Source organism: Salvelinus alpinus, chromosome 8 (assembly GCF_045679555.1).
Source record: "Salvelinus alpinus chromosome 8, SLU_Salpinus.1, whole genome shotgun sequence".
NCBI lineage: Eukaryota > Metazoa > Chordata > Actinopteri > Salmoniformes > Salmonidae > Salvelinus > Salvelinus alpinus.
This window is the reverse complement of record NC_092093.1, coordinates 59,498,844-59,512,607: the sequence shown is the minus strand read 5'-3', so window position 1 is coordinate 59,512,607 and position 13,764 is coordinate 59,498,844. Positions and strand designations below refer to the sequence as shown.

The 13,764-nt window shown below is 44.6% G+C and overlaps 1 protein-coding gene across 1 annotated transcript in view; it reads right to left on the bottom strand.

Annotated features, from left to right (window-relative positions):
• The window catches only part of LOC139583371 (activin receptor type-2B), a 94,319-nt gene extending 80,840 nt beyond the window's left edge, over positions 1-13,479 (bottom strand). The window contains exon 1 of the mRNA XM_071414373.1: positions 13,042-13,479. Coding sequence (XP_071270474.1) covers positions 13,042-13,093 — 52 coding nt within the window. The 5' untranslated portion in view covers positions 13,094-13,479. The remainder of the gene's footprint in view (positions 1-13,041) is intronic.
• Positions 13,480-13,764: the final 285 nt, after the last annotated feature.

Here is a 13,764-nt window from a genome sequence, read left to right as displayed (position 1 = left end):
TAGAGAGTGCAGGTTTATACTGACAGTGTACAAATAGAACTTTGGAATACTGACACTGGGCTTTTTGGGACCCATTCGAGTCAGGGAAAGCAGGTGACCAAAATAACACCGGGGAAATTCCACGGTAACAGAGTGATGCTGATATTCAGATTGTTCACTTTAAAATGTATGCCAAACAAAAACCAATGATTGCAAAGTTGTAGGAGTTGTTTTAACTCGATGCACAAGGACTCCTTCAAACTATATCCACTGAATATTTTACAAAAACACATTTACTTGAAGGACAGTGCAGATGCAAAGTTTGGCAACAGAAAGACAGTTAACTTCATCCATTGCAACATTTATTTTGAACATTAGCATGTGCTCCAGACACCCATGTTCAACCAAACCATATAATTATCTTAACGTTCTATTTTTCAGAAAGATATTATGCACGTTTTGTATAGGTGCAATAAAAGGGTTGTTGTGCTGGGAAAAAGAGAAATCAATCAGATTGTGGGGTTGGGAAATAGCAACATTGTGGTTCATTTATGAAATAGCTGGTTTAAGCTCCACTCACAAAAGCCCTATTCTGTTTTACAATATCCTCTAAGACAGAAGGCCTCTCTAATCACTATGGAGACAGGCCTACATTTTAAAAAACACTCCATGTCCCTGAATGGAGGCTTGACTACACCCCTGAATGGAAGCCTATAGCTGGTGAGGGAGGCAAGGTCATCTTTCTCACACGGTGAATAAGCGGTGGTGACAATGGCAAGATGCTGCTCCGGTGCATGCATGTTTCCCACAAATGAAAACAACAAAAAAGATTCAAAACTACACTATACACAGACCATCAAAGTGTCAGATTCACCTTTGCCAGATCCACACAAGTAAACAGGCTTTGAGCTGGCATTCCTTACGTCAGTAAGACGGGTGCTCTGTTGTGTGTCTCAAAAACCAAGGCCAATAACAAGGTTTGGGCCATAATGACGTTTCATTGAGCAGTTCATTTTCAAATCCATATGATCACATTGGGCATTTTGCATATCTGTGTAAGATTATGACCAAGAGTGTTAATGATCATATACGTCTCAGACACACACACATATCTGGCAAACCTACCATATATGTTTGATGGCTTTGTCTGGACATTACATGCAGTCCAAAGGTTTATCTAAGAAGAACAGCCATGCCTCATATCTTAGACAAAAGTGTCAAGTGATTCAATCTTTGATAAGACAGACATGGTCTTTAATTCGGAACAAATTGCATTTATTTTCTGACATATCGAGAAGCAATATTGTTTTTTAAATTCTTAATAGCACTAGTCAAATGTCCTCTGGATGAAGGTTCTGAGTTAACATTGGTATCTTTCAAATTATAAGCAACAAAGACTTTTGTCGTAGCATTAAAGCCCGCCCTAACTCAATTCGCATAACCTCGGCCTACTCGAAGAAACCCCAAACGATAATCAATCAGCAAGCAAAATACAAAAACAAGACAGTGCCTCTTCACATTCACAACGCTGCCTTCATTTCTCGAAAATAAAAACACACCAGACGAGAGAGAAGATATATATTTTTTTTTTAAACAGCTCTTCACTCCTTTTTACTACACCACCTCCAAAAGCACGCTCCGCCGCCACGCTACACTCGGCCAGGCTTTGGCAGGCCGCCAGCTGGATGCCAAAAAGGGCTTTTTCTTCTGCGCTGCACTGCTCCCACTCATTCAGATACTAACTCAAATACTCTGCTATTTATAGCCACTGGAAAAACACCAACCACAACTCGACCGCATAACCACGGACCAAAACAAAAATAATAAATACAAGAATCGGGGCACAGGAATACATATATAAAAGAGAGGGAAACGGAGTGGATGGGAGGCCTGCCAACGGAGCGAGGCAGTGTGTGAGGGATTCTGAGTGGAGACTGGGTACAGACAGGCTACAGCCATCGGACCAGACGATTCTCTCATTCTCATCCCAAACCAACAGGGTCTGCAGAGGGCACCTTCCGACTGGAACGCTGGAATCTCAGTGGGGGGGCTCCAAAACTAGGTCACGACAAGGCCTGAACCGCATACCTTATGCAGAGGTGGCATAGCATAGGCCTGAATGTACTGCACAGCACATTCAGTATTGTCTACAAGGTCCGTTTACAAAGGTCTGACCTTCTGAAGACCCTCTCCGTCACACTATAAACCATCGGAATCAATGAATCCAGCTGGAATTGTGTGTGTAGTGCGGGTGGGGAAACACCCTGTGTTCACCAACCACAACAAAAAGCAACAGAATACAGTAACACAGAACTCTGGCCACACAGCGCAAGGCAACTCAACTGCACAGTTTTCAAAATTAGGATAGGATTTACTTTGTTCCAGGACTCTGAAATGTTTCAGCCTCATTTATCAGTCTGCGTGGCTCGGAATATACTGCCGCCCATCTGACAGGGACAGCATAATATTAGCCTATTGCTTAATGTGCGGCGATCAATCAGTGTTTGCCCTCAGTGACAGTACAAAAGGACCCTAGACAATGGACCCACAAAGCACCAACTGAGCCTCAGCAGCACCAGGGAGAGATGGGCATAACTCCCGAGGTTCTCTTTCAAAGCATCTCACAACTGCCAGACAGAAATGTTAAGGGACAAATCCTTACTGACGCAAAAGTATGAGTTGTGTAAATATTTTGTCATAGGATTTGGCCGTGGGGGAAGTTTCCTGGACCTGAAAGTAACCCTAACAAATAGCCAATATGAACATGCTGAGCCCCCTATTAGCCAGCTTGTGTTAGTCTACCCTACATTTAAAATAATCACACAGCCTGAAGCATGACCTCCACTCACTATTTTCTCAAATTAAGCTCAGAGGAAATGTTAGCTCTGTAAATGTAGACTACTCAATTCTGAAAATTAGCCTGTAATATTTACACTTCCCCCAGTGGTGTGATAAAGTTTTCAGAGTCAGTCTACATCCTTGGGGGCTGTCCATTTCCCATGCAGCTGTAGACAGCCATTGTTGGAGCCTTATTCACAGCAGGTGGTCAAGTCACTGGGTTTACCATGACAAAGACGCGCCCCCTGTGACCCTCTCCCTCTGTCGCTGGCCCCCCCCCCCTTCCCTCCCCCAACCACTCGAGAGGATCTTGCCCATCACCATGTCTATGGTTCGGCCTGCTACCCCTCTCAGGACTGGGGGAATATGTGACCCTCTCACACACTCCTCCAAAATCTCCATTGTCCATCAATAGTGAATGTATGTTCTCTAGACGGTCACAGTAACATTAAATTAAACAAGAACAGAACAAAACCAAGGATTCCAGCAACGTTTTGGCAGTGGCCTTGGCTTACAATATGATACAAATGTATGATGAAGCTGAGTCACAGGCAACGTCATAAAAGGAATCATTTTTAAAAAGGCACAGAAAAATGGCTTCAAGGTCTGAAATATTCATTTTTTTCACCTTTTGCTCCCTCTCAGCCAAATCAAGGCCGTGCTGGAACAGGATGCCGAAGACATCAGAGAAATGGTCAAACAGAAGTCTGTTTGTAAGTGTAAGCGTGTGTTGACGGTCTGCGACAGCTGGGCCCCGAGACGGGAGGGTCACCAGAGGAGCCTGGGAGTCTACGTGAACCAGTGTACGCCTCCATCTGGAGACGGCGGATGAGGAAGAAACCAGACGAGCAGCTGCCGCCGTCATCTCCATCAAAACAACAAGAAGCTCAAGCAAGGGAGGGAGAGCAGGAGAGAATAGAGAGTTTGCTCCACAGTCTACACACAGCACAGGCATGGGGTGTGAGGGGATGAGGAAGGAGGGGGAGAGGACCTGACCCATCCATCTCAGAGAAAACACCACTGCATCTAGATCCAGAAAGCTAAAGGGGATAGTTCACCTCATAAAGTGTGTTACATGTTTTCAGAAGCGGTCCAAAAGTTACATTGTGCTCATATTCCATGCAATCTGGTTCAGAGTAACCTATGTATTAGCCAAATATGCAAGCCGACATACATTTACATTTTAGTCAGTAAGCAGACGCTCTTATCCAGAGCAGTAGTGAGTGCATACATTTTCATACTTGTTCTTACTGGTCCCCAGTGGGAATCGAACCCACAACCCTGGCGTTGCAAGTGCCACACTCCACCAATTGAACCACACAGGACTTTATTTAACCTTTATTTAATTAGGCAAGTCAATTAAGAACAAATTGTTATTTACAATGATGGCCTACCCCGGCCAAACCCTAACCTGGACGATGCTGGGCCAATTGTGAGCCGCCCTATGGGACTCCCAATCCCAGCTGACTGTGATACAGCCTGAAATCGAACCAGGGTCTGTAGTGACGCCTCTAGCACCGAGATGCAGTGCTTTAGACCGTTGCGCCACTCGGAAGCCCAATTGAATGGAAAGGGTTGGCTCCATCTAGACGATGGGCAGCTTTTTTTTTTATACCAAAACTTTGATTTGGTGTGAACTAGCCTAACGACGGCCAAACTGCTTGGGAAGTTGAAAAATGTAGGCCGCATCCAGGACAAATGCAACATGGGCTTCAGTCAGAGTATGTTGCCAATGGTCACTGACAGAGCTCCAGAGTTCCTATGTGGAGATGGGAGAACCTTCCAGAAGGACAACCATCTCTGGTGGAGTGCTGCAATCACGCCTTTATGGTAGAGTGGCCAGACAGAAGACACTCCTCAGTAAAAGGCACATGACAGCCTGCTTGGAGTTTGTCAAAAGACACCTAAAGGACTCTCAGACTATGAGAAACAAGATTCTCTGGTCTGATGAAACCAAGATTCAACTCTTTGGCCTGAACTCTCTGCAACGTTGATAGATAGAAATCGGCACAAAATACTACAAATGAAGAAACATATCCTATATGCATATTCAACTACCTGGAAATGTTGAGTTAGTACGTAGACATTTTTGAGCTGGTATGGAGAGAGAGAAATCTGTGGCAGGAGTGAGCTTCGCTAGACAACTGATCATTGTGCAAATTAATTGATGCTTTCAATAAACATTTGGAGAGGAAAAATAGTTTACATGTCAACAATCCTTTGATTCTTAGCCAACCCAGACTGTTTGTCCTGAATAACCCACCTTTCTTGGCCCTATTGTTTAAATATTCACGCGGTTAAAGTTAACATCCCTAATCCACACATCGCAGAACAGTCCTTCACACATCCGCATCCTCCAGAGTACAACCCAGACGTAAAATGGGAATCTTTGTTCTCACCCCCCTGATCTGAGAGAGGTGGTGTCAATATCCTACTAAACTCAAAAGGGGAATGGGTGACTGACCACCATGCCCCATCCCCCCTGCCTCCTCTCCCAGTCCCACCCCCAGCATGGGGCCCACGGGCTCCACAAACAGGCCAGCAGCAGCCTGCCTGACATCTCAGCACAGGAGGGGTGGGTCAGTGCGTGGGACACAAAAGCAGATGGGGGGCCCTAGATAGGGTCTGGGTCTGCCCCACCAGAAAGGGGACCCAGATTCTCAGACAAATGGCCTCTAGAGAGGAGAGACCTAGGAGGGGGGAGCCACCCCGCAGGTCCTCTGGGGGAAGAGGAGGCTTCTTTCAGACACAGGAGCATGAGGGCCATCAATCCCACAGTGAAAGGAGCTCCAAAACCAGCAGCCACCCCCCTCCCCACTAGCACTCACAGTGAGTTAAAGTTGTTGCAACCACTTCTCTCTGAAATGGGGAGAATGAGTGGAGCAGAAAATCAGAGGACAGAGGCAAAGATAATTATGCCCCAGTGCAAAACCAACCCTAGCCAAAACCAAACCCTAGCCAAAACCAAACCCCAGGACTACCTGGCCTGATAACTCATTGCTGTCCCCAGTCCACCTGGTTGTGCTGCTGCTCCAGTTTCAACTGTTCTGCCTGCGGCTATGGAACCCTGACCTGTTCACCGGATGTGCTACCTGTCCCAGACCTGCTGTTTTCAACTCTCTAGAGACAGCAGGAGTGGTAGAGATACTCTGAACGATCGGGTATGAAAAGCCAATTTACTCCTGAGGTGCTCACCTGTTGCACCCTCGACAACCACTGTGATCATTATTATTTGACCCTGCTGGTCATCTATGAACATTTGAACATCTTGGCCATGTTCTGTTATAATCTCCACCTGGCACTGCCAGAAGAGGGCTGGCTACCCCTCAGAGCCTGGTTCCTCTCTAGGTTTCTTTCTAGGTTCTGGTCTTTCTAGGGAGTTTTTCCTGGCCACCGTGCTTCTACATCTGCAGTGCTTGCTGTTTGGGATTTTAGGCTGGGTTTCTGTACAGCACTTTGTGACATTGGCTGATGTAAGAAGGGCTTTAAAAATACACTTGATTGATTGATAGCCAAATCCTCTAGATATTTCCCGTGGCTCTGGATGGACTGGGTTACCCAATCTATCTTGCAGGTCAGGTTGAGTTTCCACCATATTGCTTAGACCCATTTGATTCCTGAAGATCAAAGTGTCTAGCGGCTGGGGTTAAAGGGTTGACGTCATGGTATCGGTCTGGTATTGGTGATCAACTCAAAATGTAGAGAAGAGAATGTTCTGGCAACTTTCTATAAGGACAGAGCACGGAACGGTCCTCCTGCTACAGAACAGTTCCAAGACAAAGAACACAGCATCAGTTCTTACAATATTTCATTAACTAGAGGCTTCTGCCGTGGCCCCTAATGGTCAAGAATATCCCATCATTTTATAAGAATTTGGGTACCATATAAATCTGCAGTTAGGCAACAGAGATAAAAGAGCCAGATTGGAATCTCATTTGTTTTCTGAGGAGAAAAACCATGAAAGTGTATATGGGTAGAATCTAGATTGTTGGATGCTGTCTATCCATTTCCCAAGCGGGATATGAAATTGACTCTAAAAGCTGGATCTCTGCATTTTGTGCTAAACAGTAAACATTGGTAATACATTATCATGCTATGAAACGTGGCACGTATTATCGAACAGCAAACGCTTGGCTAATCCCATCCCACTGCATGTTCAGGAGGACTTTGAGTGCTGCGTATGATGTACGACACGGCCCACGGCAAGATAAGGCCTTGCCAAATATCATTTTTTATATACCGCATTCCACCCATGCGGCTTTGCCCAGATACGTGTTATCGGCATAGGTAAACAAACGCTGGGGCCAGAACACTGTGGCTTCTCAGCAGCACACAACCGAGCTGGGATGCTCACAAGCCTTCCCACTTCAAACACTGCACTCGCACTTCAGAAATAATAGAATTGGGGACAAGATATAACTAACCTGAGACATTATCCAAGGTTTGGCAAGCAATGCCTGTTTGTCAGCACTCAGCATGTTTCCCAGGCCAATGCAGAAGAAAAAAGTTCACAAGGACGGTGATAAACAGTGCAAATGAAGTGCCTCTCTCTTAAAAGTAAACTAATCTCAACCATCTCTATAGGCGTATAGGCTTAAGGGTTGCCCATCCCCAAGCATCAAGCATGAGCACAGTTAATGGCCGTTTTCAGCAGGCAAACAACTATGCATGAGGCCTCATGGCAGTAAACTAAAGGAGTCAACATTGCCCCACCAGGAATGGCAAGGATGAAGACATAGGAGCATTAGGATAAGGTTTAACTTAGAAACCCTGGACCAGCCAGTGCACTAACGATGACAACTGCAATGTGCTCTGGCTTATGATGTTCTGTCTCCTGTAACAAGCTATATTAATAGCTGTTAGGAGAGATTCTATTAATGCTTCAGCTTAGCAAATAGCTGAAACATAAGGCAAATACAGCAAAATAAGCCTGTAGTGACTAACTGTACTTGCATTAGGCTATCAAGAGTAAATCAGTGTTTTTTCAAATAGCCAGCACATCATACATTTACCCCTACACAATCATCAATTCAGCCGCTCTGTCAATACACAGTCAATGCAATCATGTTCCATTTCCTTTCGCACAGCGTCTTTGCTGTGGGCGAGAAAATGTAATCGCTCACTGGGCCGCTGTGCTCCATTGAATACATTTTGGTTGGGTTCAAACCTGCCATGAGTCGCCATTTGTGCCAAGCCGCAGCAGTAGAGTCAAACATGGATGGCTCATGTTTCCCCATACACTGGGAGAAGGGAGCCCCAAGGACATCCATGTTGTAACCAGATTTTTGATCTGCGCTTATCAAATTAGCCCCTCATTCTTTCTGTGGGTTTTTGAGATCTGCAGTTAAATTAGGAAAGAAGCCATTGTAAACCGACAGATTAATGGAAGCAACGTTTCTTCACTTTCAGGGACCGAAGCCAATCACATAAGGAAGGCATGCAAGTGGTGCATTGTATACATTTCTTCCCGTGTTTGCGCAACATGTTATGAAGGAGCGTGCTAAGCCTCTCACAGCGTGAGGCGGACGACGAGGAAATTCCACAGCCAGCGCTGATCTCCCTCGCTGCTCCAACCAAACTCGCTGCTTCCTTCTCACTCTAGCCTGGCTGCTGTAAATGTGTCAGATTCTGAACCCCACTCTCAAAAACAAGACTTTTGCACAGAGGTGATGAAGAAAGTTCTACCTTTGCGTTGCTTCAGTTCGCCACGTTGTCACATTCAACTGAAGCTGAATATTAATTTGATCATGGTCACAGCCTATTTCTTTACAATATTTGTACTTGCTATTGAACAATCACTGTTTTTTCTATGTGAGATTTGGTTTCACAACAAGCATTGAGAATAATTTTGCTGCGGGGGACAGATTTCTATGCAATGAGATTAATTTATGCTTGTTTTTGTTCCATTCTAGGAAATGACTGAGCAAACATGATAACGAATACAAGTGTTGATGAATGAACAGCATGGAGTCAAGCAGTGGTTAGGATTTTCAGGGCAGAATTCCAGCCTGTCTCTCATGTTAAAGTGCCAATTGCTTTCTACAACAGGTTATGAGGTGGGGGGGGGGGGGGGGAATGACGCAAAAACTACAAGATGCCTGCCATCTTTATGAGAAAGATTGATTCATGGATTACATTGAGGGAAAAGCTCAAAACAAAAATCACAACCTTTTCTGTGGGCTCACACATTCATCCTTTTCTGTGGGCTCACACATTCATCCTTTCCTGTGGGCTCACACATTCATCCTTTTCTGTGGGCTCACACATTCATCCTTTTCTGTGGGCTCACACATTCATCCTTTTCTGTGGGCTCACACATTCATCCTTTTCTGTGGGCTCACACATTCATCCTTTTCTGTGGGCTCACAAATTCATCCTTTTTGGAAAAGAAACTGACCGATTCTCTCCCAAACAACTATGCCATGAATCTCCTACAGCTCAACATCTTTGTTTCTTGGCAGGGGGGGAAAATAGACCCTGCCACTTTAAAAGTCTACGCCTGCTAGAGGCTACCCATCCCCCACAGTGTTTGTCCCCTCTTACACTCCCCCTCCCTAATTCTCTGTCAATGCGCTAGAAAATGTATCCACATGAAAATGATAAATGCATTCAACTGCAAATCTTGGGACAATATGCAGAAATGGGATTGATGTTGTGTGTCTCAGGTAGAGAAGAGAGGGTAAAGCAGTGGCCATTATAACCCAGAGGAGCAACCCTCCCCCACTACACCATGTGGCCAAACCTTTGAAAATCCAGCACAGCACAGCACACACAGACACACCACATTGTTACTGATTCAGTGATGTTACGATGAGAAAGCACTAAAAGCATTCCAAACCCCATGTCCTGCTCTCACACAGTACATGCACACACACACATATATATACACACACACGTCGGTGGGCAAGGTCAATCGACACCGGGACATGCAGCCCTTGCCTCGGCTGACGCCGTGCTGTCATAGACGATACGGGACAATCGCAGTCTCTCCTCCACTCAGCAAAAGCCAATGAATCGACAGGAGTGAGTGAGGAGAGAGATGCTATGACTCAGGTCAGCATCTCCTGCTAGTAGAGAGAGAGAGAAAGAGAGGTAGAGAGAAAGAAAGAGGTAGAGGAGGGAGAGAGCGGGAGAGGTAGAGACGGGAGAGGTAGAGGAGGGAGAGAGCGAGAAAGAGAGAAGTAGAGGGAGACAGAGAGGAGGAGAGAGAGGTAAAGGAGGTGAGAGAGAGGTAGAGGAGGGAGAGATGGAGAGAGCATGGGCAGGGATCCGGCTTCCTTTGTCTCAACAGAGTGGATGATCAGCTGAAAAGAGCAGAGCACAGCGAAGCTGCATATTTACTACCTCTGCTGCTATCCAGGGAGCCACGGAATCAGTGAGGCCATTACACAACGCATCCAGCAGCCAAAACAGATCGTTTTACGAGACCCCTCTTACAGCATTGCAAAACCATTTTACTATTCTGGCTGCTAATGATCTGAGTGGCAGCGATGATTTGGCATGTTTCATTACAATGACTTGTCTCTTCCCACGGACTTGCTCAGAAAAGGGATAATACATGTGATGTTCAATAGTAGCCCAAATGTTTCGGTTGTGTATTGAGAACGTATCTTTCTGTTGCTTACAAGAAACCAAGAGTATTGCCATTGACCTATCATATCCCTAGTGATCTTTAGGACTTGGATGGTTGAAAGGACTACGTTTCTTGTATTGAGGTAGATATGTACATATAGGTAGGATAAAGTGACTGGGCAACAGGATAGATAAACAGTAGCTGCAGCGTGTGAGGAGTCAAAAAAAGGTTACATGCAAATAGTTAAAAAGTTAGCCCAGGTAGCTATTTGGTTAACTATTTAGCAGTCTTATGGCTTGGGGGTAGTAACTGTTCAGGGTCCTGTTGGTTCCAGACTTAGTGCATCGGTAGCTCAGCCCCAGTGATGTTCTGGGCCGTACGCACTACCCTCTTTCAGCCTCCTGTGGTGGAAGAGCGTTGTCGTGCCCGTTTCACAATTGTGCTGGTGTGTACGGACCATGATAGATCCTTAGTGATGTGAACATGAAGCTCTCAACCCGCTCTACTACAGCCCTGTTGATGTGAATGGGGGCGTCCTCGGGCCTCCATTTCCTGTAGTCCTAGATCAGCTCCTTTGTCTTGCTGACGTTGAGGGAGAGGTTGTTTTCCCTGACACCACACTGCCAGGTCTCTGACCTCATCCCTATAGGCGGTCTCACCATCATCATGGTGATCAGCCCAACCACTTATGTTGTCCGCAAACTTAATATTGTGTTAGAGAGGACTAAGCACACACCCCTGAGGGGCACCTGTGTTAAGGGTCAGTGTGGCGGAGTTGTTGTTGCCTACCCTCACCACCTGGGGAGGCCCATCAGGAAGTCCAGGATCTAGTTGCAGATGGAGGTGTTCAGTCCCAGGGTCCTGAGTTTATGATCTTGGAGGGTACTATGGTGTTGAACGCTGAGCTGTAGTCAATGAACAGCACGTAGGTGTTCCTCTTGTCCAAGTGGGAGAGGGCAGTGTGGAGTGCAATAGAGATTGTCATCATCTGTGGATCTGTTGAGCGGCTTACGAATTGGAGTGAGTCCTGGGTGTCTATGGTGTTGATGTGAGCCATGACCAGCCTTTCAAAGCATTTCATGGCTACAGATGTGAGTGTTACGGGGCGATAGTCATTTAGACAAGTTACCTCAGTGTTCTTGGGCACAGGAACTATGGTGGTCTGCTTGAAATGTTGGTATTACAGACTCAGACAGGGAGAGGTTGAAAATGTCAGTGAAGACACTTGCCAGCTGGTCAGAGCATGTTCGGAGTACGCGTCCTGGTAATCTGCCTGGCTCCGCGGCCTTATGAACTTTTATGTAGGCTAACCAAGTCACTGTAGAATGCACTGAACCTGCATTTAGCCTGACAACTCACACTAGAATATTCCGCTGCTCTGTCGTTGGCTACATTTGTTATTGTACTTTATACTTCATTGCGGAGAAGAAACAACTGTCCCTGGGCGTGGTGTAGCATTTGGCCGGAGCAAGTAGTATGGGGAGCCAGGCAACACTGTATAGGCTAAGTATCCAGAATTGCCACTTTGTAACCAATTACCAAAATATCAGGACATTAGGATAGTGTTTGACAACAAGCATAATTTGTGTCTGTGCTTTGGAATGAATGGTAATCATACACAAAAGTGATTCATTAACTTGATACATTTTTTCAGATATGTGACATAAATCATTTTATTTCAACAACAAAAAAATTGACACAAGAGCCATTTTAGAAGAGGGAACTACACAACAGAACAATCACATAATGCATCTAATTCATTCCATTTCGCGTGGAAATCCAGAGTAGAATACTTATTAAAAACCTATTTGGAAAACCCCAAAGCCAAAGCATACATTATTTGTTGTTACAAGAAAAACTATTAGGCTACGTGATATTGGGCTCTGTGAAATACGTGTGGAATTCTACTACTTGTTGTGATCTGAAATAAGTATCATTCATTCCAGTATCAACACCTCCCTGTCATGCGCTTCAATGGCGAGAGAAATCTTCACTCATGCTTAAAAAAAACTGTTGTCTACACAGGACAAACTACACGGATAAATGTGTCTTATAAACGTGCAAAACACTTCAAATCAGCTTGTGGATCTCTTGCATATTTCTGTATTTCCCAATAGAGTACCACACTTCTATATTTAAAATGATCCTTGAAACATTATGAGGCCACATGACTTATTTCATATTTCTGCCAAATACGAGCTGCCAGACGTAAATAAAATATATAGTCGAATAAAAACGATACATCTATTTTCATCACTGAGCCTTGACAATTGATATGACAAAATAATCGAAATAATTCGGAAATTATATGTGGTTGCGATCTACTTATTGATCTTTATAGACAATGAATCACTGCATCGAGAAGCCGAAATAACCTCTCGCATCGTCACTTATTAAAATAACATAAACAAGATGTCAACTATTGAATTACTGCATTAGCTATTTCAATGCCATTTGATAAAAATATAATAAGATAACTATCATTTATATTTAAGGCAATATCAATAGCCAAGCGACTACCTAGAGCATGTTATCCCTGGATTGTCTCTACATTATTAGATTCTCTTACAATTTGAAATCACTGGATACAGTCTATAACTGATTGACAATTCGCTAACCTCAATAAGCGATGACATAATAAGGGTGCTTACCTGCACAAAAAGTTCCCAGAAGAAGTGCAAAAGTCAGCCAGGAAGCAAACATATTCCTTTAATTAAAAAGAAACACACCAGATGTTTTCCTTTTGAACCTCTTTTCCTTTGCGAACATTTAAAAAGATGATCGGCATAACACAACGAGCCAAATGACCCAAGGCCTTCGATGTCCACAGCACCAAGAGTTCGCGTTGCTTTTGTGTGTACAGTCCCCCAATGCAACAAAATTGCACGGGCTAGAAGTAAGTTTTACATATAAACAAATCCATCGGGAAAGGATCGGTCGATTCCAGGATGTAAAATCGACAAGGTAAAAGAAACTCGATGATTAAAATAAACACATTTCTCGCTCCGCGGTGCGCGTTAACCGTTTCTACTCTGTTGTCGTGAGTCGCTGAGGACAGGGTCCGACATTCACATGCAAGAAACTGAACTGAGTCCAAGATGGCTTCTGAGAGGGGAGTAAGCACAGTCAGTGGGAAAACCCGGATGTTTAAATAAAATACAGGAATGCAATCAAAGAGGCATGGGGTGGAGTGCAGTGCAGCAATCCTGAAGCAAAATGCTAGGCGGGTAGTAGGACATAGAGGGAATTAAATCAGAGACTACTAGACGTTGATAATAAAGGTCAACAGGCAAAAAAAAATATTATGTGGAGGGAATTGCTGATGCCTACATCTAAACAGCAACCTATTTTTGGCTTAACAAAAGTGGTTGGAA